The 25,443-nt window shown below is 49.5% G+C and overlaps 2 protein-coding genes across 2 annotated transcripts in view; both read right to left on the bottom strand.

The window, feature by feature from the left end:
- Positions 1-15,286, bottom strand: part of LOC311202454 (olfactory receptor 14A16-like) — a gene marked incomplete at both ends in the record, with an annotated part of 31,065 nt that extends 15,779 nt beyond the window's left edge. The window contains one exon of the mRNA XM_084277040.1: positions 15,138-15,286. Within this exon, the coding sequence (XP_084133166.1) occupies positions 15,138-15,286 (149 nt within the window). The remainder of the gene's footprint in view (positions 1-15,137) is intronic.
- Positions 15,287-16,244: 958 nt separating this feature from the next.
- LOC311202453 (olfactory receptor 14C36-like) lies at positions 16,245-17,222 on the bottom strand (the record flags this gene model as incomplete). The annotated part of the gene is made up of 1 exon (XM_084277039.1): positions 16,245-17,222. One exon carries the CDS (start codon positions 17,220-17,222, stop codon positions 16,245-16,247), a length of 978 nt encoding a protein of 325 aa, XP_084133165.1.
- Between the last annotated feature and the right edge of the window lie 8,221 nt (positions 17,223-25,443).

The raw sequence follows: 25,443 nt of genomic DNA, 5'->3' as shown, positions 1-25,443 counted from the left end.
AAGTATCAAATTTCCCCTATTCACTCTCACGACCTCACACCTTTCTGTTCTCCGAGAATCCTGCCGACTACGCCATTAAAATGTCACGATCCACACCCAGATAAACGGCTTTGGCAGAGGTTAAACCCCCTTGCATTCCAACCGACCTCAGGTTGCTCTGGGTGGCTGGGGGTGGCTGGGCTTAACCCCTGAGTGATGTCCAATTAGGTGCTTTATCATGAGGAGGTCTCCACAATTCTCGGGAACAGAATTAAGACTCAAAACTGAGTCAAGGTTTAAGTTACTTTATTTAGCCTGCAACATGCGCACACTAACAATGATACTTATTCATTAGGTGACCTCATACCCCTGTTCATATTTCTAACTCATCCCGCTTCATATTAAGATGTGCCCCAAGAAGTGATTTCCATTAACTCCTCCCCACTGCGCCTGTGCACTGCTGTTTGGTGGTGGTCGTTGAGGGTCGTGGGGATGAAGTCGGATGGCTCCTCTTCACCACCGCAAGTAACCTTCTGTCTTGTGCAGACTCAGTTACCCCTTGACTCTGATTCAAACTACAAGTTTGGATTTAGCAGGTTTTGTATACCTGCAAGGACAAAGGGGAGCTTGAACTACTTAAAGTGAAATGCTTTGCCTGCATTTGTGGCCAATTAGAGACAAGCAAGGAATTCATGAACAGATAAGGAGGAGGGGGGTACTGGAACTCATCAAAGAAGTAATTTTATTTCCACAGAGCACATAGTCCTTGAGTGTGTAATTTACTTAAGATATGGTGTTAGACCCAAACTTACGTCCCTTTTGATGTTTTTTATTTATCAGTGAGGCAGAGGCATTCAAGCGAGGCATTGTTTATGAGAGGTCACAGCTAGGGCACTTCAAGCTATCCTGCTAGCAAGTCTTCCTTAACCCTTTACAAGCATCTTAATGCAATATTTCAGCAATGTTGAGACATAAGTCCGCTGGTACAGGCATTCATTGAGGGACACGGTATGTCACACCACCCCGTGGCTCAACATTACCATCTTATTGATGGTACTCCGTGATAGAGGATAAAGTAAGGAGGAAGGAAAAGTGTGTGCACAATAGCTCAAGAGCTACAATCAAAACATTCAAACAATTAACAATTTTCAAATTGCATTTGCAATAGTCAGTAAGGACTGTTAACATTAGATAGACATTAATTAACAATTTGAATTTGTCCAATTGCAAAAATCCAAATTACGTCATATTGCTGTCCCTTGTAGTTCAGGGGCTGGAGGAAAACAAAACAATGATACTTTACATGAACTTTTACGAGGCGTATCACCCTCTCGATCTTTGGGCTCAGCAGGCTTATCACCGTCTGGGGGCTGCAAAGTTTGTGTGGCCGCCCCGATGCCCAATTTTTGGGATGACCGACAAATACTCTTTCACCTCCCTCCAAGTGTCCTGCTCTTGTACCGCTTTTTGGAGTGCCTGCACGACTCTCCCCCACGATTTCAGAGTTTTCCCACTGCCGGAGGACATAGTTTCCTCGGCTGAAACTTTAGTACATTTAACCCACACCTTAGGATGGAGAATATCAACCGGCTGGTCAATGACCCCGATTTTCAAAAGTCTCGCCACGGCGAGAGTAAAATCTTTAACCTTACACTCAATATCCCACTGCACACTCAATACCAATACGACCTTCACAAGGGCTTCCATCCTCCTTGCGGGTCCGAGGGCGTCCCATCCGCCGGGCTGGGCCCGCCACCCGGCCACCGTTCACCTGACGCAGGCGAGTTTCCCGGGTGTCGGCACCATTTGTTGCCTTTTGTTTAGGCTCGGCGACCTGGTTCAGGAACGGCAACGGCGCCACACTCTGGCAGCACGGTCCATCAGCTCACAGACACCAATGTGGTGGACGGCAAATGGCGTTTATTAGAGAGGGGCGCGGGGCTTTATACCCCAGGGATCGGATGTCACTTCCGTCCGCTTACCTCACCGGCTACCTACTATTGGTTACCTAAAGAGAGGGGGGGGTCCTACCTTTCCGTACAGCCCGAAATCTTCCGACCGCCAGGCCCTATCTACTGACAAATAGGACTATTAAAGAACAGCTGGTGATAGGGGTCTATTACAGGCCACCTGATCAAAGAGAGACTACTCATGAGGCTTTCCTCCTTCAGCTGCAGGAGGCATTGCAGTTGCAGGCACTCATCCTGATGGGGGACTTGAACCATCCGAATATCTGCTGGGAATACCACACAGCGAGCTGCAAGAGACCCAGGAGACTCCTGGAGTCTGTAGAACTTGAGGTGATTGCTGAGCTGCTCTTTATCATCTTTGACAGGTCTTGGAGAACAGGAGAGACACCTGAAGACTGGAGGATAGGCAATGTCAGTTTGGTCTTCAAGGAGGGCAAGAAAGAGGATCCAAGTAAGTACAGGCCAGTCAGTCTCATCTCTGTCCCTGGAAAGGTGATGAAACAGCTTGTTCTGGATGTCATCTCCAGGCAACCGGAACACATTCTATGGCCATGTCTGAAAATCACCGCTTAGCAGTGGATCTGCACACCAGCACTTGTGGTTGATCTCTAGATTTCCCTTCCCCTTGGACCATTCAGACACCTCCCAACCATCCAGCTGCTGCTCTGAGTTTCACGGAGTTAAACCCTTGCCTTTCTGGCAGCTATCTGACTCATTCTGTCTTTAGGCAGCTCTTGAGTTGCAGTGATTTCACAGTTATTAGTTTCCACATGGCATCCTTGAGCTCCTGGTTCCTCATGCTGTAGATGAGCGGGTTCACAGCTGGTGGAACCACCATGTAAAGAAATACCTCTACCAGGTTAAGAGGTCTGTGGAGACTGGAGTGGGGCCAACGGCTCCAAGTTGGAGCAAAGGATGTTCCACACCAAAATGCAGAAGAAATTTTCAAAGTAAAGGTGACAGAGCCTTGGGACAGTCAGAGAGGGTTGTAGATTCTCCTTCTCTGGGGTTATTCAAGACCCACCTGGATGCCGACCTGTCCGACCAGTCCAAGGACCCTGCTTTTGAAGTGGGGCTTGGACTTGATGATCTCTGGATGTTCCTTCCAACTCCAAGAATTTTGTGAATCTGTGAATCTGTAAATAGGGAGGAGATTGAGAAGGGCTTCAGGTAGGCAAACATGTCAGTGCTGACAAAGAAGGAGTCTACTCACATGTAAGGAAGGCAGGTGGAAAAGGCTCCGTGCCATCCATACTCCAAGGGGATCCTCAGCACAGCCCTGAAGATCTGCACATAGGACACCACAATGAACACAAAACACCCAAAAGCCAAACAAGCTCTGGCCACAATTTCCCTAAGCGTGGCCCATCAGCAATAGAGCTTGAGGATCTGGGGGATTTCACAGAACTGGTCAGCAGCATTGCCATGGCAGAGGGGGAGTGAAATATTTTTGCTGTGACACTATATTTAATAAGAAATTAAAAATTATCTATTGCTTTTGGCTGTCAGAGAAAGAAGTGAGAATCTATAAGGAACTTTGCAGACAATAGGATCACTGATGTAGGGGGAGAAGGTCCTCCAAGCCCCACAGCAGAGATACCCTTGCAGGCCATGCAAAAGACCATGGTGAACGAGGCTGTTCCCCCTCAGCCCATGCTGGATGATGTGGAACAGTGATTCTATAAGCAGCCTGTAGATGTCACCATGCTCGGGTAAGTGCTGACTCCTGAAGGAGGCTGTGACCTCATAGGAAGCCTGTGCTGGAGCAGGTTTGCTGGCAGGACTGTGGGGGACCCAGGCTGGAGTAGTCTGTTGCTGAAGGATGGCACCCCATTCAAGTGACCCACCCTGGAGCAGTTGGTGATGATCTGAAGCCATGTGGGAAGGACTCATGTGGGATCAGCAGCTCCCAGACAGAAGGTGGCTATTTGTGCCACCAGAACTGAGGCAAGAGGAATCCCAGCTCCTACGGGTTTGTGGCAGCCATAGGTCACAGCTGCTTCTCTTTCCAGCCCCAGGGATGCAAAGATAAGGGGTCTGGAGTGACTCTCAGAGGGAGAAAGAGTCCCCCTCCTGTCACTACATGGGGGTCCTCTCTCATGGGGAGACAAGTGTGATAGATGAGCCTTTGTTCAGTAAACCACATGTACCTTGAAACAGGTCGTAACGTTCTGATTTTGTAAGAATGATTGTGTAACGTATATTGTTAGTTGCTAACGAAGCATAGAACTGAGTTATAGGTAACTTAGAAGTGGAAACCATAGAAATTAAGTAGCCAATGAATGAGCTTGCTGTTAAAGATGACCAAATATGGGAGAGGGGTCAACTAAGGGACAAGTGAGGAAGACGAGCAACTTCATCCCATTGACCACTAGAAGGTAGAAGACGACCCCCTAACAACAACTGGCGCATGTGCAGAAGAAGCCTCAGTGAAACAATCGGGACCCGGAACTAAAGGACTATAAAAACCTGAATTCGGAGAGGGACGGTGCGTGCCGTTGGTAGAGCTGAGACTCTCCGGCCGCCCAGCGCTGTTTGCTTAATTGCCGCCTGCTAAATTAATAAAATTGTTTGTAACTGAATTAACTGGTTTCCGACTGGTGACTGGGAAACCCACGATCACAATTTGGTGCCGTGACTCGGATGGAGAACAACCGGACGCGAGCCTCTGAGCAGGGAGGCGCCCCGCTGTATCAGCGGCCCTGCCAGAGGATCCGCTCGGCTCTCCACCGACGAACCGAAATTCTCGGCAATAAGCAAAGAAAAGCCGGCAAAGCCCCTTAATCTTTGTGCATGAAGCCCCGGACGAAGACGCAGGACGCGTGAGTATAGGCTAGTTTACCGTTCGGTTGGGGCCAGGATTCCCGGGGTGGGAGAGGTACGAACCCCGAGAGGTGGGTAAGAGTACAGACCCCGGATGATGGGACAGAGGAAAAGCAGGCCCACTGTCACCATGGGTGGGGGAGATCCTGTGAATCTTTCCCCAGTACCCCCGAGTAGTCCATTGGGACTGAAGATTAAGTACTGGGATGCTCACCCTTCTAGGCGGGGTAAGAGTAAAGTAAAGATGATACATTAATGTATGGAAGTCTGGGCAGGACAACCCATAAGGGGTGAATCTGTTCGCTGGCCCAGGTTTGGTTCCTTTGAGGATTGGGTATGTCAAGCTCTAAATTTGAGTGTAAATGAAAAGGAACCCTTTAGTTTAGAAGAAAGTGAATATGCAGCCCGTTGGATAATTTCTGAAACAAGGGCAAATTTATACACTTTAAGTGAAAGAGAACCCCTTACGAGAAGTGGCAATGGGGGGATGAGAAAATGTTTAAAGAAGACTAGGGGTGTCAAGAACTTTATTTGCTGGGGATAAGGAGTAAGACAGAGCCCCTGGTAAAACTGAAAGTATGTCCCCAGCAGTAAGAAATTGAGTTCCTCGTGGACTCAGGGACGGAAAGATCCACCATCCAAAGTTTACCCCCAGGGATGTAAAATTTCCTCGGAGACAGTATAGGTAATTGGCGCAAAAGGGGAACCCTTTGCGATACCCGTGAAATATTATTTGAAAGCAACTCCAAAATTGGCTTAGAGTCATTTTTGCTGGTGCCTGAAGCCGACTATAATTTATTGAGACGAGACCTAATGGTTAAACTAGGAATTTCTTTGGAAATAAATAAAAAAAAAACAATTGCGAGTTAAATTACTCTCCCTTAAAGTCAAAGTCGAAAGGCAAATTAACCCTGAGGTATGGTATACCCCAGAGACCACGGGAAGATTAAATATTAAACCTTTTGTAATTGTGATTAAGGACCCTGAGGTCCCGGTACAAATTAAACAATGCCCACTACCTGAGGAGGGTAGGAAGGGATTGAAACCAGAAATTGAAAGACTAACAGCTTTTACGGGAATATGAGCCGGGCCAAGGAGTAACCCTCGTCCAGTGTGTGGACGACTTGTTGTTGGCCGGAGAAGATGAGGAAACAATTAGACAGGAGAGCATTAAGCTTTTAAACTTTTTAGGTTTACAGGGTTTAAAGGTGTTTAAACAAAAATTACAGTCTGTAGAAGAAGTAGTAAAGTACCTAGGACACAGACTCAGTAAAGGAACAAAAAAATTGGATCGTGAAAGGGTTAATGGAATACTCTCTGGTTTCCGACGGATGACTGGGAAACCCACGATAACACCTGTCTCATGGGGAGACAAGGAAAGGTGATTGTCCTGCCCAGCTCTGGTTTGATCATGAAAAAGAACTCTGCTGGACAGAAGGATTTCTCCCCAGCTGAAGGAGGGAACATCAGGGGTGAGATCATAGAGCGATCCCCATAAGGGCTGAGGCACCAGGAGGGAGCCTAGAAATACTGGTCTTCTCCTGTAGAGCTGCTTTCAGGCTCCTGGGATGGAGGGAGCTCACCGCAACCCAGCAGCGCTGCGGAGAGACTGCTCTGCCCAGGAGCAGCTCCTCTGCCAAGCACACAGGGCTGGGGACACTGCCTGTAGGCACCAAGGGGAGACCTGTGAAGCTGAGAGAGCTGATGGATGCTGAGAGCTCACTAGAAGAGAAAGGTAAAGACAATTTGCTTTGAATTTTCTGCTCCTGTGGACTAGGTGGGAAGTGGGAGCTGAGCTTTAATTGATAACGTTGAAGGCAGCAGTGCAAACCCTTTTGTCATTAAGACTTGTCAGAGCATCTCCTGAGCCCTGCACACACAGAGGTTCCCTGGGGCAGTGCCCAGATGCCAGAAGAGTCTTCTCCTTGGCAGCCCATATTCACAGTGAGGAGAAATCCCTGGGTGTCTGGCTGTCTGCCCCTGTGCTTCCAGTCTGGAAGCATTTCTTCCTGTTTCTCCCCCTGTCCCTGCTGCCTTTGTCTCACCATTGCCTGGGGTTCCGGGTATGTCAGTTGGTGGGGCTGGCACTGAACTGACCTTCACTTCAGGACTGAGGACCCAATCTGAGGACTGAGGACTTCCTGGGGGGGCTCCTGCTAGGCTTCAGGCTGCCTCCCACCATGGCACCGCTCTCCTAGATACTCTTGTGCCACAGAGAGAAGCCCCATGCAGAAGACATCTCAGCTCTGAGACTGTGGCAATGCCGCCCATCACCTTTATGTGGGCAGTTGCCATGAGCCCTGTGTGTCCCTGGCTGGGAGCAGGGACCTCAAATCCTCTGTTGCAGAGTGGCTTGAGAAGCAAGGCCATGAGCCTGTGGAGCAGCTGTTCAAGAGTTGCCTGTGTAGCTTAGTAAGACCAGGCCCCACGCCGTGTTGGTGAGCACAGAAGGGTCAACAATCGGTCAGCGTATTCTTGTGTATCGTGCAGCAAGGCCAAAAGGTGTGGGAGCAGGAGGTGTGATAAGGATTCAGTGCTCCTGGGACTGAGAAAGAGACATGATTCCCAGGCTGACAGATGGGTGGAGTATGTAAATGTAACCTTTAGTTAAGAGCCAATTAGAATATGACGAGTATAACACGTGGTAGGAACAGTATAAAAGGAAGTGTGTGCTTGCAATAAAGTTGAAGTGCTTTCTCAATCACATTGATTGGCAGCATTCTTCCCTCTCATTGTGGCAATCCTCCTTGTGTAGGATGGGACAGCAGGAGGGCTTGGGAGCTCTGCTCTGTGAGACTGTATTCCTCAGGTCTCTGTTGGGTCAAGCACAGGGCAGCTGAGACCAGGGCTGATGGACAGAGCAGCTCTCCCCACTCTGCACTCAGGGGAAGGATTCACTGGCACTGCAGCAGCAATGTCAGGCAGTTCTGACAGAAGAAACACTCCTCAGGTACAGTCAGGAGAAAACCAAAGCTCCAAAACTCTGCTCTGCCCTCTGAAATTGGAGTGACAGTGCTGAAAAGCTCATTCCTATCCACAGATGTTTTAGTGTGAGATCTCGCCATGCTTCTATTTCCTGACTGCTGCCAGGCAGGACTGAGTTCTCGAGAGCCCACAGCTGACCCTGCTCCCAGCGGTGGCCCACTGAGGCCAGCACAAATCACAGCTCCCAAAAGGGACCTGCCAAAAGTCTTCCTGAATACAGGGAGTCAATGTGAGGGTGTTCCCTAAGAACTAAACAGGGTTTTCCTCAAAGAAGAGTTCACTCATTTCTCACTGTATTTTCCTCCCCTGACAGGTCTCCATACTTAACGGCAGCAGATGTCCAACAGCAGCTCCATCAGCCAGTTCCTCCTCCTGCCCTTTGCACACACACGGGAGCTGCAGCTCCTGCACTTCTGCCTCTTCCTGGGCATCTGCCTGGCTGCTCTCCTGGGCAATGGCCTCATCATCATCACCATAGCCTGTGACCACCACCTCCACACCCCCATGTACTTCTTCCTCCTCAACCTCTCTATTATTGACATTGGCTACATCTCTACCACAGTTCCCAAATCCATAGCCAATTCCCTGTGGGATACCAGGGTCATTTCCTACACAGGATGTGTGGCCCAACTCTTTTTCTTTTTAAATTTGATCTCCACAGAGGCCTCTGTTCTCACTGTCATGGCCTATGACCGCTATGTTGCCATCTGCCACCCCCTGCATTACGGGACCCTCCTGGGCAGCAGAGCTTGTGTCCACATGGCAGCAGCTGCCTGGGCCAGTGGGTTTCTCAATGCTGTGCTGCACACGGCCAATACATTTTCAATCCCACTCTGCCATGGCAATACCCTTGACCAGTTCTTCTGTGAAATCCCCCAGATCCTCAAGCTCTGCTGCTCAGATGCCTACCTCAGGGAAATTGGACTCATTATGGTCAGTGTCTGTTTAGGTTTTGGGTGTTTTGTGTTCATTGTGGTGTCCTATGTGCAAATCTTCAGGGCTGTGCTGAGGATCCCCTCGGAGCAGGGACGGCACAAAGCCTTTTCCACCTGCATCCCTCACATGGCCGTGACTTCCCTGATTCTCATCACTGCCATGTTTGCCTACCTGAAGCCCCCCTCCATCTCCTCCCTACTACTGGACCTGGTATTGGCATTTCTTTACTCAGTGTTTCCACCAGCAGTGAACCCCCTCATCTACAGCATGAGGAACCAGGAGCTCAAGGATGCCATGTGGAAACTGATGACTGGATGTTTCTAAGCAGCAATAAACTGCTCATCTTCTTGTGTATGTCACTGGTCATGTAACTCCTGTTATGCTCAGTCTGCCTTTACTAGAGACTTTATTTTTGCGGGGGGAGGGGTTCCTCCTTTTTTTTTTTAAGCTGCAGTAACTCAGCGTATGTACATCCCATTCCTCATGCAGCATCTCCCAGTCCTGTGTGACGCAGACACTGCTTAATGATGAGCTGTGCTCTCTTTGCATCACGCCTGTCTTCAAAGCGAAATGATTTTCCCGTCTTTTTTTTTTTTCCCTTATGTGTATAAAAATTTTACAAGCACATTTTCATCAGCTGAATCACCTCTCTGAAATTTCCCACCATGTCATAACAGGAATTTCCAGGATTGCTACCGATGGCAGTAGAAGAAATACTCACCTTCCCCTGTTCTTGAATACTGCCAGTTTGTCTCTTTCATCTCCCTCATCATTCAGGTGTCTCCACCTATTCTGATGATACAGCCATGGCTAAAGACATCTTTTCAGAAGGATGGTTGGATGCCTGCACATCACTCTGCTCACAGGTTTCAACATCCCCTTCCTCTTTGGTCATTCAGATGCTGTTCAGGTCTCCGGTTCCTCCTTTGAGCTTCAGAGTGTTGGAAAACATCCCATCTTTCAGAAGTCTGATGAACTGTTCTGTCAGCAGGTCAGTGTGTTGATAAGTGACCTTTCTATGTACCTGATTAAATCTTTTCTGGGAGAGAATCTCCTCTGAAAGCTGACCCCCTTCACATGCTGCTTGGCCATAGCAGCAGCTGAGGAGAGAGATTTCATGGTTATTAAACTGTGTCATGTTTAACTGCTGTTTGTTGCCAGAGAAATCTGTCTCTGCCTGGGAGCGAAGATGATACAAGAAGTGTTGGGAGTCCCAGGAGGCCAGTGAGGGAACTGCTGGGCTTGGGGAGCACAAGGTTCACAAACAAGGGTTTTACCTCAAGACACTGCTTTTCCTGCCTGTCCAGATCTCCTTAGGAGACCTCTGCCCCAGCCCCCATTGCAGCATGCTGCTGAACCTTCTTCCATGATCTGAGATGTGACAGAAACATTTTTTCCTATGAAAAAATCCTGCATTATGAAATTTCTTTGAAATTTTCATCACTCAAATTAAACCTCTCTAATTAATTAAACAAGTCTCATTTTTTTTAAAGACAATTACATGGAGAGACATGTTTGTAATGGCTTTCTGAATGTTAATGATCCCGACAGTGCATTTTCATCTGAGTCCAAATACCTCAAGATACCAAGAGGAGAGTGAAGAAACCTCTCAAGAAGTCCAAGTCAGGAGTAATGCCCAAAGTACCTTGAAGCTTTAACTGGCCCTGTCATTGTAGAGATGGACACAACACACCATTCAGTGACACATAACATCCTTTCCAGTTTCCCCTGTGTGGGCTGTAGCTACCAGTGCATGAGAGTCCGTATCCACAGTTACATGCACACATTTCAAGTGCCCACATTCATTAACAGGTGTAACATCTGATTGCCAAAGCTGCAACGCTTGCAGTCTGCAGGGGTTGGTACCACAGAACACTGGTATGTGATTCCCTTGACCTTCTGGACAGGCAGCCACAATGGAGCATGCTTCTGAATGTGATAATCCAAACTGTTCCCTCAAGGCTAAAAAACCTTGGTGAAAAAACTGATGAGAAAGGTTAGGTTGTTGGAAAATGTTAGGGACAGGCCCTAGGGCAAGAGCAGAAACCAGTGTGTCTGCCTGGGCATTTCCTTCAACCCTGGTAAATCTGTCTGACTGCAGATGTGCCTGACAAAATACAGTTCTTGTCTTTGCTGTATCAGCTTCCACACAGCAAGCAGCACTGCAAGCAGTAGTCGATTGTCCAAGGCAGTAAGAACACCTTATCCAGCCGTTTCACTAAATTTGCTACATAGGCTGAGTCTGGAATGATATTTACAGGGCCTGGAAACCGTTCAAAGGCTAAAACCATAGCACACAATTCTACCCCTTGGGGAGATCCTTGTTGCAGTGCTATTTCAGATTCCCACTGTCCGTTCTCTTGCCAGACTACTGCAGCCTTTCCAGTTTTTCCTGATCCATCTGTCAACACTGTTGGACCAGGCAGGGGTTAAGATTGGCTGAGTAGCTTCTGGCCAAAAGGTATTTCTTGTGCTAATTTTATCACAGGGTGTGAGGTAACCTGTCTCTCAGGTCCCTCACCACTCTCTCTGTAAAAAACTTCCCCCTAATATCTAATGTAAACCTTCCTTCCTTTAGCTTTAATCCATTCCCCCTTGTACTGCCAGTCTCTACCCTTTTAAAAAGTTCATTTCCCTCCTGTTTGTATGTTCCCTTCAGGGACTGGAAGGCTGTAATGAGGTCCCCCAGCAGCCTTCTCTTCTCCAGGCTGAACAAGTCCAGCTCTCCTCACAGGGGAGGTGCTCTAGCCCTCTAATCATCATCTTTGTGGGTCCTCTGAACCCTCTCCAACAGTTCCACATCTTTCTTGTATTGGGGGCCCCAGATCTGGACACAGTACTCCAGATGGGGCCTCACGAGGGCAGAGTAGAGAGGGACAATCACCTCCCTGTCCCTGCTGCCACCCCTCTTCTGATGGAGCCCAGGATACCAATGGCCTTGCGAGCTGCAAGAGCACACTGCTGGCTCATGTGAAGTTTCTCATCCACCAGAATCCCCAGGTCCTTCTCAGCAGGGCTGCTCTCCAGGAGCTCTTCTCCCAGTCTGTATCCATGTCTGGGATTCTTCCAGCACAAGTGCAACACCTGACACTTGGCAGTGTTGAACCTCATTAGGTTCACCTGGGCCCATCTTTCCAGCCTGTCAAGATCCCTCTGGATGGCTCCTTTCCTTTCTGGGGTGTCGACCACACCACTCAGCTTGGTGTCATCCACAAACTTGCTGAGGGTGCACTCAATTCCATCACCCATGTCATTGATAAAGATGTTAAAGAGCACCGGTCCCAAGACAGACCCCTGAGGGACCCCGCTTGTCACCGGCCTCCACCTGGACACAGACCCATTGACCACCACCCTTTGTTTACGGTCTGTTAACCAGTTTCTTATCCACTGGATGGTCCACCCATCAAATCCACTTCTCTCCAATTTAGAGATAAGGATGTGGTGGGGGACTGTCAAAGGCCTTGCACAAGTCCAGGTAGATGACATCAGTTCCTTCCCTTTATCTCCTGATGCTGTCACTCCATCAGAGAAGGTCACCAGACTGGTGAGTCACAACCTTCCCTTGGTGAAGCCGTGCTGGCTGTCCTGGATCACATGCTCTTCCCTCATGTGCTCCAACATGTCGTCCAGGAGGATCTGTTCCATGATCTTCCCAGGCACAGAGGTGAGGCTCACCGGCCTGGAATTCCCTGGGTCTTCCTTGTTCCCTTTCTTATAAATGGGAGTGACATGACCTTTTTTCCAGTCCCCAGGGACCAATCCTGACAGCCACGACATTTCAAATATGATGGCGAGCAGCTCGGCAACCACATCAGCAGCTCCTTCAGGCCCCTGGGATGCATGTCATCCAGCCCCAGAGACTTGTAGACATTCAGTCTCATGAGGCAGTCTCGGACTTGCTCTGCTCCTACAGTGGGGAGGGGATTTACTCCCCCATTTCCCACCTAGAGTTCCAGGGGTACAAGGTTCTGGGACTTGAGAATGATGAGAATCCTGGCTGCCAGAGAAGACCGAGGCAAAGAACTCATTCAGTACTTCAGCCTTCTCCTCATCAGTTGCAGCCAATTCTCCTTTCTAATTTACCAAAGGGGTTATGCTCTCTTTGGCCTGTCTCTTCTGGACAATGTACCTGTCAAACCCCTTCTTGTTGTTTTTAACATCCCTCGCTAAGTTCAGTTCCAGCTGTGCCTTGGCTTTCCTGATCCCATCTCTGCAATTCCCAACAGCATCCCTGGATTCTTTCCAGGCTACACACCCTTGCTTCCAGAGCTTATATTTGCCTTTCTTTTCCCCCAGTTTAGCCAGCAGGTCCTTGCCCTGCTAAGCTGGTCTCCTGCCCCTCCTGCCCACTTTCTTATTCAGAGGGACAGAGAGCCCTTGAGCTCTCAGAAAGGCATCCTTAAAGAGTAGCCAGCTGTCCTCAACATTTCTGTCTCTAAGGACCACCTCCCAGGAGATCTTGGCCAACAAGTCCTTAAACAGCCTAAAGTTTGCTCTCTTAAAGTTCAGTGTCCTGGTCCCACTTTTCGCCAGGCCCACATTCTTCAAGATCACAAACTCAACTAGGGCATGGCCACTGCAGCCCAGGCTGTCTCCAACCTTAAGACCTTTAATGATCTCCCCCACATTGGTGAGCACCAAGTCCAGCAGTGCATCACCTCTGGTTGGTCTATCCACTATTTGAACCAGAAAGTTATCATCTACAGACTCCAGGAGTCTCCTGGACCTCTTGCAGCTCGCTGTTTGGTTTTCCCAGCAGATATCCGGGTGGTTGAAGTCTGCCATCAGGATGAGTGCCTGCAACCGCAATGCCTCCTGCAGCTGAAGGAGGAAAGCCTCATCAGTAGTCTCTCCTTGATCAGGTGGCCTGTAGTAGACCCCTATCACCAGCTGCTCTTTATTAGCCCCATCCCTAATTCTGACCCACAGGCTCTCAACCTGCTTCTGGCCACTTCTCAGAGAGAGCTCCTCACAGTCTATCCACTTTTTAACATAGAGGGCAACTCCCCCACCCTTTCTTTTTAGCCTATCCCTTCTAAAAAGGTGAAACCCTTCTACAGGGGTGTTCCAGCTGTGGGAATCATCCCACCATGTTTCCCTGATTGCAACTAGATCATAATTTTCCAGTGACATCACAGTTTCCAACTCCTCCTGCTCATTACCCATGCTGTGTGCATTGGTGTAAAGACACTTCAGCTGGGCTTTCTGACTCAATAACTTTTTTGAGGACCATTCCCTCGACCCTCTGGGAGGAATCTGAAGTTTTCCCCCACTGCCTCCTAGAGGGACATTAGAAGGTTCCAGAAAGGGGGTCAGCAATACTGCCTCCTCTGAGGAGTCCCCAGAAGTTCCTATGAGACACTTCAGAGGTATTTCCCTACAATCTTGTAGAATTTCAGCCTCCCCAAGCCCTTCTCTATCTCGTTGAATTTTACCCTCTTCCCCCTTTGAATCTAGTATAAAGCTGGAGGCTACTTGCTGTACCCTAGCAAGCCTCACTATATCCCCTCTCCCCTTCCTAACTAGTTCAAAGCCCAGTCAATCAGGCCTGCCAGCTCTTGAGCAAGGATTCTTTTCCCTCTTGGAGACAGGTGACACCCATCTGCAGCCATCAGTTCAGGTGCTGAGTAAACTGCCCCAGGATTGAAAAACCCAAAGTTCCTGAGGTGCACCAGCCCCTCAGCCACCTATTCAACACCTCTGCTTTCCTAGCTCACTTTGTTTTCTTCAGTGCCCCAAACTGGATAGAGGAAAACAACACTTGCACTCCTGCTCCCTCAATCAGCCTCCCTAAAACCCTGAAGTCTCTTTTGATACTTCTCAGACTTCTTTGAGAGATTTCATCACTGCCTGCCTGAACAATGAGTAATGGGCAGTAATCAGAGGGATGAACCAGATCCGGGAGTTTCCTAGTTGTGTCCTTGATCCGCGCCCCAGGGAGGCAGCACACTTCCCTACGGGTAGGGTCTGGCCTGCATATGGGGCCCTCTGCTCCCCAACCAAAATCACCTTTCTGTCTTTCCAGCTGGAGGCAGTCTTGAGGCACGGAGTTGCCTTCCTCACCCTTGGCCTCCTATTAGGGGGATTGTCCCCCACCTTCCCATTTGCATCCTCTTCAACTCCCAGCACCTCAAACCTATTCCTTAGGGGGACCTGAGGAACCAAGGTAGGAAGGGAGGAGGTTTTCCCATGGTGCCGGGCTGCGACTATCTTCCAACTCTCTCCGTCTTTCTGGTCACTGACTTCTCCCAGTTCTGCCTGACAGGGCTGGGGATCCATCATTTTTTGGGGAAAATTTCCCTGGGGAGTTTCCCTCAGGCATGCCAGCGAGTTGCTCCACCAATCAATCTCCCTCTCACACTCCCTAATGCTTCTCAGTCTCTCCACCTCTTCTTTGAGCTCTGCCTCCATGCTGAGCAGATCTTCCACCTGCTCACACCTCACACAGGTGGTACTGCTGCCACCATCCGCAGCAGGAGCAGGCTCAGGCACTCCCTGCAGCCAGAGACTTGCACAGCCTTACTCCTGGGCAGGCCCTCGGTCTGGGTCTCCATGCTCTTAATGGGGCGACCCCTCTGCCTGGTGGAGGCCATGGTAATCTGCGGTCCCAGAGACTGTCAGTAGGTGAGACAGTTCCCCGGGTGTTGAGAGACAGAACTTTCCTGCCCGGCCACACGAGCTGCAGGGTCAGCACTGCGCACGCGCTGACCACCCCTCTCTGCATCAGGTGGGCAGCGACATGCTGCTGCCCTCCCTGAAGCTTTTTCAAGGCAATGGGCAGTGCTGGGGCTGCTGTTGCCCTGGCAACACCGACTCCACATCAGCCTCTCTCATGAGAGAGTTACTGCCGGGTGTCTCTGCTTCACAGAGGGTTCTCCTGGCAGGACAATCACTCCAAACGCTCTTGCAGTTCACGATCTATCGGTACGGCTCTGGCTGTGCCAGTTCCGAGCATTCAACCTCATGGACTCTTACCAGGTAATAAGGCATAGGACAAGAAGGAATGTCTTGAAATTGTACCAGAGGACATTTAGGTTAGATATCAAGAAGAAATTCTTTACTGAATGGGCAGTCGAGTTTTGGAACAGGCTGCCCAGGGAAGTGGTAGACTCACCGTCCCTGGTGGCATTTAAAAGGTTGTGCTTGAGGACATGGTCTAAAGGTAGATTAGGCCTGGCTAAGCTGTGGTGGGACTCAAAAATTTTAATGGTCTCTTCCAAATTAAGTGATTCTATGATTCTATGGTACAGATCGAGGAAGTTCCCATTCTGTCACTGTGGGAAAGCATTGCCATTTCAGACAAGCAGTCAAGTGATTCAGCTGATGAAAATGTCAGGAGAAAAAAAAGGAGAAGTAATTGTGCACTTCTCCACACAAAAAAAAAGGTGCAAAGAGAGCACAGATCATCATTACACAGTATCTGGGTCACACAAGGCCAGGGAAATACTGAATTAGGAATGGGATGAATAGGGAAAAAGTTGTTATAGCTTAGAAAAAACTAGAAGGAAAATAACCCTAACAGCTATAAAACCTACTAAATAGAGACTGGTCCTAATGGGAATTCCATGGCCAGTGATATGCAGGAGATGAGCAGTTTATGGCTGTGTAGAAACATCCAGTCATCAGTTTCCACATGGCATCCTTGAGCTCCTGGTTCCTCATGCTGTAGATGAGGGGGTTTACTGCTGGTGGAAACACCGAGTAAAAACATGACACTATCAGGTCAAGAAAAACAGATGAGATGGAGACGGGTTTCAGGTAGCAAAAGGCGGCAGTGATGACAAAGACAGAGACCACAGCCAGGTGAGGGAGGCAGGTGGAAAAGGCTTTGTGCCGTCCCTGCTGCGAGGGGATCCTCAGCACAGCCCTGAAGATCTGCACATAGGACACCACAATGAACACAAAACAGCCAAAAGTTAAACAGACACCAAACACAAAGAGTCCAATTTCCCTGAGGTAGGCATCTGAGCAGGAGAGCTTGAGGATCTGGGGGATTTCACAGTAGAACTGGTCAACAGCATTGCCATGGCAGAGGGGCAGTGAAAATGTATTGGCTGTGTGCAGCAAAGAATAGAGAAACCCACTGGCCCAGACAGCTGCTGCCATGTGGACACAAGCTCTGCTGCCCAGGAGGGTCCCGTAGTGCAGGGGGTGGCAGGTGGCAACGTAGCGGTCATAGGCCATGACAGTGAGAAGACAGTACTCTGTTGAGATCAAAAATGAAAAGAAAAAGAGTTGAGCCACACATCCTGTGTAGGAAATGGCCCTGGTGTCCCACAAGGAATTGGCCATGGATTTGGGAACAGTGGTCGAAATGTAGCCAAGGTCAGTAAGAGAGAGGTTGAGGAGGAAGAAGTACATGGGGGTGTGGAGGTGGTGGTCACAGGCTATGGTGATGATGATGAGGCCATTGCCCAGGAGAGCAGCCAGGTAGATGCCCAGGAAGAGCCAGAAGTGCAGGAGCTGCAGCTCCCGTGTGTCTGCAAAGGCCAGGAGGAGGAACTGACTGATGGAGCTGCTGTTGGACATCTGCTGCTGTCAACTGTGGAGACCTGTCAAAAGAGGAAAAGGCACTGATAGAAGGTAGGGAAATCTTTGAAAAAACTTCTTGCAATTCTTAGGGAATATCCCTAGATTGACTCTCTGTATTCAGGAGGACTTCTGGCAGGTCCCTTTTGGGAGGTCTGCTTTGTGCTGGCTTGAGTGTGCCACTGCTGGGAGGAGGGTTGGCTGTGGCCCTCGAGAACTCAGTCCTGCCTGGCAGCAGTCAGTAAATAGAAGGATGGTGTGATCTCAGACTAAATGCCCTGTGGATAGGAATGAGTTTTTCAGCACTGACACTCCAGCTTCACCCGTGGGCAGAGCAGAGCTTTGGAGCTTTGGTTTTCTCCTGCCTGTACCTGAGGAGTGTTTCTTCTGTTAGGACGCCCTGACATTGCTGCTGCAGTGCCAGTGAAACCTTCCCCTGACTGCAGAGTGGGGAGAGCTGCTCTGTCCCTCAGCCCTGCTCTCAGGTGCCCTGTGCTGGACGCTCTGTGATCACACCCTAGTGTTCCCTTTAGTACATCAGTGTCTGCACCTTCGGGGATATCAGGGAGGTACCAAATCCCCACTGCCACAGCATTTCTGGGAGCAGCTCCTTCTCCCTCCCTGACAATGCCTCTGCTGCCTGGAGCTGTCCCTGCAGCTGCTTCTCTCTGCCCATGCCACCTCCCACTCTGTGCTCACAGACCTCATCCGAATTGCCCTGCACTGAGCTCTGCTTTGCACACCCCTCCTGGTATCAGGGCACTGCCCCAGGGAACCTCTGTGTGTGCAGGGATCAGTAGAAGCTCTGACAAGTCCTAATGACCAATGAGTTTGCACTGCCTTCTGCAAAGTTATCAAGAAAAGTTCAGCTCCCAATTCCCACCCAGTGCACAGGAGCATAAAATTCAAAGTAAAGTCTCTTTACCTGGAGTGGAAAATTCATCCTTGTTGTTCTTGAAAAGTGTCTGGGAAGTTGCCAGGGATCCGCTGGAGCTGGGAGCAAACCTGTCCTAAGCAGCACACTGACAGCAGAAGGACCCTACACTGTCCTTCCATGGGTCACACTTGCCACCCACAGCTTGTTTCTGCAGCAACACAGATGGAACCCCACCAGGCAGACTGAGTGCTGACCCTGGTGGGAGCAGGGTCCCTACCCCAGCACAGAGACCTCGTGGCACAGGGAAAGCCCTGGGCACCCCTGGGTGCACACGCTGCTTCACACCTCTGCAGCCATGCCCAGGAGAAGACAGCTGTCCTGCCCTGTCCCTCTGATGGGGCACAAGGGCATCCCTTCCAGGCAGCACTTTCTGGTCCCAGAGAGAACCTGTCCTCCTGACAGACCCCACACACTGCCCCATGTCCCAGCTTTAGGAGATCCCTCCAGGAACAGAACCTGCATTGCCCTGCACCCACAGACATACCAGGCAGAGTGCTGTGGAGATTTCTCCTCCAGTGAGCTCTCAGCATCCATCAGCTCTCTCAGCCTCACAGGTCTCCCCTCGGTGCCTACAGGCAGTGTCCCCAGCCCTGTGTGCTTGGCAGAGGAGCTGCTCCTGGACAGAGCTGTCTCTTGTCATTGCTGCTGGGTTGCAGTGAGCTCGGTCCATCCCAGGAGCCCAGCCCAGCTCACAGCAGAGGAGCAGGCGAATACGTCACATACTCCATTCCCCAGAGTCTCCTGGTGCAGCACTGTGTTATTGTTGGGTTTGTAAGGTACCCTCTGTGCTATACCTGGGTGTGAGTGCATTTAGGGCTGTTATTGTTCCCCTTTTATGGTGCTTTTGTCAGCAAACTGTCCCTATCCCAACCCACAAAATCTCTGTCTGTTTCTCCTCCTGGAGTGAATGAGCAGCATGTGGTGCTCAGCCATTGTTTGGGGCTGAACCACCACAGTTTCCAAGCCACAAGCAGCAAGCTTCTCTAGGAGAAGGTGGTGGGAAACTGTGTCCAAGGCCTTGCTAAAGTCAAGGTAGACAACATCCAGAGCCCTTCCCTTGTCCAAGAAGCAGGTCACCCTGTGAGGGAGATGCGGTTGATCAAACAGGATTTACCCTTATGAACCCAAGCTGACTGGGCCTGATCACTTGTGGGTTCTCCATGAACTGCTTAATGCTGCTCAGGATGATCTGCTCCATCAGCTTCCCTGGGACTGAAGTCAAACTATCAGGCCTGTAATTTCCCTGATCATTCTTCTCTCCCTGCTTATATAGGGGGTTATGTTGACTGATTTCCAGTCTGCTGGTATCTCTCCAGTCAGCCAGAACTGATGGAAAGTGGCTTGGTGAACCCCCCTTGCCAGCTCTTTCAGCACCCTTGGCTGCATCCCATTCAGCCCCACAGATCTCTGCACATCTCTGTGGTGCAGCAGGACCATCTCCTCCTGGATTGAGGTGGGGTCATTCTGCTCCCTGTCCCTGTCTCCTAGCTCAGGGAATTGGATTCTCTCTGTACAACTGCTCCTATTACTAAAGACAGTGGCAAAGATTTCATTAAGCACCTCAGCCTTGTCCTCATATTTCCACAATGTTTCCTCCTGAATCTGATAGGGGATGGAGGGTCTCCCTGCTCTTTCTTTTATTTAAATGGAGGACAGATGAATTTCTAGCTGGGCTTTGGACCAACAATGAGGAGAAACTCTACATCCTGTTGTTCTTCCCTCAGTGTTACACACCCCATGCTGACCCAGGAAGAGCCTGAGCAATGCCTGAAGGACAGGACCTGTCTTCCCTGGGCTGGGGGTGAGGGCTTGGCCTTTCTGCTTCATCAAACCAACCCAGGGCTTGCTCAGCATCTCAGCTGCTTGTACATTGCCTTTGCCTACCAGACAACATGGCCTCCAATTACCTGTGCTAACGAGTCCCTGGGGAGGCTCAGCCAGCAATGGCTCTCAGTGGGACTCATTAATACTTCAGGGTACTTTGGCTTCTGCTTTTGACATGGAGTTTATTGTGTAATTTCCTCTCAGTACCTGAGCTTCAAGGACTCAGCACCAAATGCACCACAGGGCTCATTAAACTAACAAACAAGCCCTAACGAGCTATGTCTGTTCATGTAAAGATCTTCAAGTCTTCAAGAGATGGACAGATCATTGAAGCTGTTTCAAAGGGAGCTCAGAGTAAAATTGAATTATTTTTTAAGGGTGTAGGTTATTATTTTCACTGTAGAGGAGAAGTGACAACCTCTGACTGAGATTGATTCAGGGTGCCTCCTAAGGAGGTCTGGACTGGTCCAAAAAAGGGTCCCTTGAGGTCTGGCACAGTGGGGACAACCTTGCTGCACATCTCCACAAGCCCACCATGACTCTCACCAGCCAACTGGGACTTGCATCCCTTGTCCTTACATCAGGTCTCTCTGCTGCACTCCACAGTGGGGCATTACAGCCCCTCTGTACCAGCTCCCCTGCTTTCCTTAGAGAACTGGCTGCACACAGGCAGCATACAGGGATTTATTTTCCCAACAACAGAGAAACCTGACAAGATTCACCATTAAATCAAACACTCCTCACTCTATGCCAAGTGCAATCTGCCACCAATGAGGTTCACCTGCCACAAAGCTTAACCATGTAAGAAATGTTTTTGTGAAAGGAAGGAGACTGTGAAATCACCACAACTCAAGAGCTGGCTAAAGACAGAATGAGTCAGACAACTGCCAGAAAGGCAAGGGTTTAACTCCCTGAAACTCAGAGCAGCAGCTGGATGGTTGAGAGGTGTCTGAATGGTCCAAGGGGAAGGGGAAGGGAAATCTAGAGAGCAACCAAAAGCACTGGTGTGCAGATCCACTGTTGGAACAATGGTCAATTGACTTTGGACAGGTAGAACTATGTGACAGACAGGGGAGATTAAATGCACAGCAGTCCTGTTTCAGGCCAGGCAAGAGTTCACCTCCCCAAGCAGCCAGCAGAGGTGAGCTAAGTTAGCAGAGGTGACCTGAGTTAGCACAGCTGAGCTGAGTTAGTCCAGGCTGTTTTCCACACCACCTGACATCTCTCCCCCATAAAAGGGGCTGGTTGGGGAGGGACACTCATGGTTTCCTTAAGGACAGTCTGAATGTGGCTGGGGCATTTGGTTTGTCCTTGCACTGTGCAGTACCTTGTGATCCTTTGGTCAGTAAAGTACTCTCTGTTATCACTGGATGTGAGTGTAGTTTGTGATGTGCTTTTATCATTTCTTCACCGTGATTTTGTCAGTAAACTGTCCTCATCCCAGACCACACAGTGTCTGTCTGTTTCTCCTCCGGGAGTGAGCATTATAACCTGACCCTTGTACATGAGCACCAAGGGAACGGTCCTAAAATTGCCTGATGCCATTTTAGGACTCTACCAGTGTCCACCTTCAAACACACTGAACATCCAGAAATATCTCCCAAACAAAACGTGCGAGGGATGAAAGATGGGTCTGGACTACAGCCTCCCCAGGTAGCACACTAGCAGCACCAGGAACCTTGGGGCTCAGGGCTTTCCTTAGAAAGGGAACAATCCTGACAATGCCTGATTTCACTTTTGGGCTCTACCAGTATACACTTTCCAACTGCTAAACAAACAGCAATAGATTCTTAAAAAAATCTTTGATGGATGAAAGATGTTCCTGGATTGAAAGCTCCTCAGATAGTCCACAAGCATCCCCAGTATCCTTAGAGCTCAGGGCTTTCATAGACAACAGAATCTTCCTGACAGTGCTTGACATCATTTTTCGGGCTCTAACAACGTCCAGGTTTGAAACTGCAAAATGTCCAGCAATAAATCCTCCAAAAGAAAATCAAGGGCTGAGAGATCGTCCGGCATTTAAACCTCACTAGGTAGCCCACTATCAGCTCCAGTTATACTTGGACTCAGGTCAGTCCTTACGAAGGGAATGGTTGTAACAGTGCCTGATGTCATTTCCAGGCTCTACCAGCATCCAACTTGGAAACTGCTAAACGTCCAGCAATATCTCCCAAAGAAAAAGTGAGAGGGTTGAAAAAAGTTGCTTGGAATGGAACATGCCCAGGTAGCCAACTAACAGCCCTAGTAACCTTGGGGCTCAGAGATTTGCTTGCTAGGAGAACAGTCCTAAGGCGGGATTCTTTATGTCACTACCAGGCTCTGCTACCATCCAGCTTCAAAACTGCTAAAGCTCCAGCAATAACTTCATCCTAAATAAAATTTGAGGGATGAAAGATGTTCGCTGGCTGAAACCTCCACTGTGAGAGGCAAGTTGCCCCAGTAACCCTTGAGATCAGGGCATTCCTTGCCATGGGAACAATCCTAACAGAGTCTGATGTCATTTTCAAGCTCTACCAGCGACACCCTTAAAATATTCTAAATGTAGAGCAATAGTTCCCCAACCAAAGGTGTGAGGAATTAAAGAGGTTCCTGGCCTGAAACTCCCCCAGGTAGCCCATGAGGAACCCCATTAATCTTGAGGCTCAGGGCATTCCCAGACAGGGAACAGTACTAACAGGGCCTGATGTCAATTTACAGATCTACCTGCATCCACATTCAAAACTTCTACATGTAACACAATAGCACCAAAGCAAAAGGTGTGGGGACTGAATCCTCCCCAGGCACTGCACTAGGAGCACTGGTAAGCTTGGAGCTCAGGGCATTCCTAGCCACGAGAATGGTCCTAAAAAGGCCTGATTTCATTTTTGGCATCTACCTTCATCGACCTTCAAACATACTGAACGTCCAGCCACAGAGTCCCAGGTTCTTTAACACCAGTTGCTGTCATTTTGTTAGAGGGAACACAATTTGGAGAGATACCTGCATGCACACATGTGCACTGGTAACAAAATGGAGCTGCACTTCAAACTCACATTGACAAACGCTGGGATTTCCAGACTAGAAACATCAAGAAGGCTTCCAACCAGAAGAGATCTTCTCCTCCTGACCATATTTTGTCTGGGCTGGAATTAATTCTCATGTTTGCAGCCCCCAAAGTTCTGTGGGTTGGATTTGTAAGCAAAAAAGTCTAACTAAATGGATTTGTTCCTTGCTGAGCAGGGCTTGCACAGCATCAAGGGCTTTGGACTAATTTTGGTCCAGAAATGAGTCAACTGGGAGTGCCCAAGTGCCGGGAAGGGGACAGAACAGGCCCAGCTGACCATAACTGACCCAAGAAATTATCCATACTGTATAATTACAAGAGTGAGCCCACTGTTGTGTTGCACTTGTTGTCTGCAAAGGTGGGCTGGTTTCAGCCAGGATAGAGTTGATTTTCTTTCTGGCAATGGGTGTAATGCCGTGTTTGGGAGTTCAGATGAGAGCAGTGCTGATAACACAGGGATGGTCGAGTTGTGTCCAAGCAGTCAGGGACTTGTCAGTTTTTTATGCTGCCCTGTTTCCGAGAACACGAGTTGCACCCAGGGAGCTGGGCGGGGACACAGCCAGGACACAGCCAGGTGACCCAAACTGGCCAAAGAGCGTATTCCATTCAATTGTGTCATGCTCAGATGATGGCTGGAGGGGAGAGTATCGTGCAGATGCAGGACATGGAGTTTTGGGGACTGTCCAGGTTCAGGACAGCTCTGAGCTGTTCCCCCTGAGCTGTGCGGTTCAGTGAGAAACTGCATTGTGCAGCCCCAGTTTGTATATTGTGCTACAAAGTCCTGTTGTTGTTGTCAGTCTCTCTCTGCTGGCCCAGTAGACTGTTCTCATCCCAACCCACGATGTTTTGGGTGTTTTGGTTTCCTTTTTTCTCCCTTCATCCCAGCCATAATCCACCCCCCACACCGTGTTGAAGAGAGAGAGTAGCTGTGTGGTACCCGGCCCTCAGCTGGGATGAAACCATGACCAAAGGTTCCAGCACAACACCCGCACATCAAGGCAGCTCAGACATGATGGGTGGAGAACCGGGCACAAGAAGAATTTGGTCATTCCAGGGGCTGCCATAGCAGTCAGAGGTGCTGAACAGGGATCTGGCCATGAGCACTTTGGGCTGCACTGGGAGGAGCGTGGCCACACAGACAAGGGCCCTTCTTGTCCATCTGGATGCAGCACTGGTGAGGCAACTTCTGGAGCAGTTAGTCCCGGTGTGGGGCTCCCCAGTCTGGAGAAATGGGGAGGAACACTCATGTGGGCAGTAAAAGTATGCCAAGTTACAATGAGGGGTCTTGTGTGGAGAGGTTGAGTGACCATTGCTTCTTTAGGTCGGGGAAGGGGAGGCTAAGGGAAGCCCTGTCTGTGGTATGTGGAAAGCACATAGGGTATCAAATCCACTGAAACTGCAGCTTTGAAGTGGGTTTGAGGATAAAGAAATGTCACTGTGAGGGCAGTGCTGTGATGCAAATAGTCACTCAGAGGAAGTGTGGATGAGCTGGTGGGTTTGTGCTTGTGTGAACAGCTGGTGAGGAGGGAGAGACATCGGAACAGGCAGGGACATCATGGGGTGAGATCAAGGTTGGGAAAGGTGCTGGGTGCTTGCAGCCTACAGGGAAACAGGCACAGGTGTGGGGCAGTGTGGGATGGGCTGTGGTGCAGATGGCCAAGGGTGCCAGCCAGGATGAAAGGGTCTGATAGTAATGAGGTCTTTGCCCCCTTAGCTGTGGCTGATGTCCCTGCCACAGAGGCTTCAGAGGAGACACATTGTCCTCATGGCCACAGAGCATTGTTTTCCCCTTGCACCCACCCCAGGGTAGGCCTCCATGAGTCACATCCCTGTCCTTCCCTTGGTGTCACACTCCCCACATCCCAAGGAAGACCCCTGAGACACAGGTGAGGGTCAGGATCTCCCTGCCCAGGTGTTGGGGGTCAGCGCTTGGCATTTCAGCTTCATCAGACCAAGCCAGGGTGTCCTCAGCATCAGAGCTGCCTGTGCTTTGCCTGGGTTTGTCCTCATGGCCTCCAGTTGTCTGCTCTAACGAGCCCATGGGGAGTCTTTGTCTGTAGTGACTGTCGGTGGGGCCTGTAAATGCTTCAAGGTACTTTGGGCATTATTCCTGACTAAACATCTGGAGAGGTTTCATCATTCTTCTCTTGCTACCTTGAGGTCTGTGGACTCAGAAGAAAACACACCATGGGGCTCATTAACATCCAGAAAGCCCTTACAACCATGGCTCTTCAACTCATTTTCTTTAAAAAAAATAAGCCTTGTACAACTAATTGGAGAGGTTTTATTTGAGTGATGAAAACTTCAAAGGAGTTTCACAATGCAGGATTTTTTCTTAGGAAAAATGTTTCTGTCACATCTCAGATCATGGAAGAAAGTTCAGCAGCATGCTGCAATGGGAGCTGGTCCAGAGGTGT

This window comes from Gallinula chloropus (genome assembly GCF_964237585.1).
Source record: "Gallinula chloropus genome assembly, chromosome: 30".
NCBI classification, from domain to species: Eukaryota; Metazoa; Chordata; class Aves; order Gruiformes; family Rallidae; genus Gallinula; species Gallinula chloropus.
The sequence above is the reverse complement of the archived record's forward strand: the minus strand, read 5'-3'. Positions and strand labels throughout refer to the sequence as shown.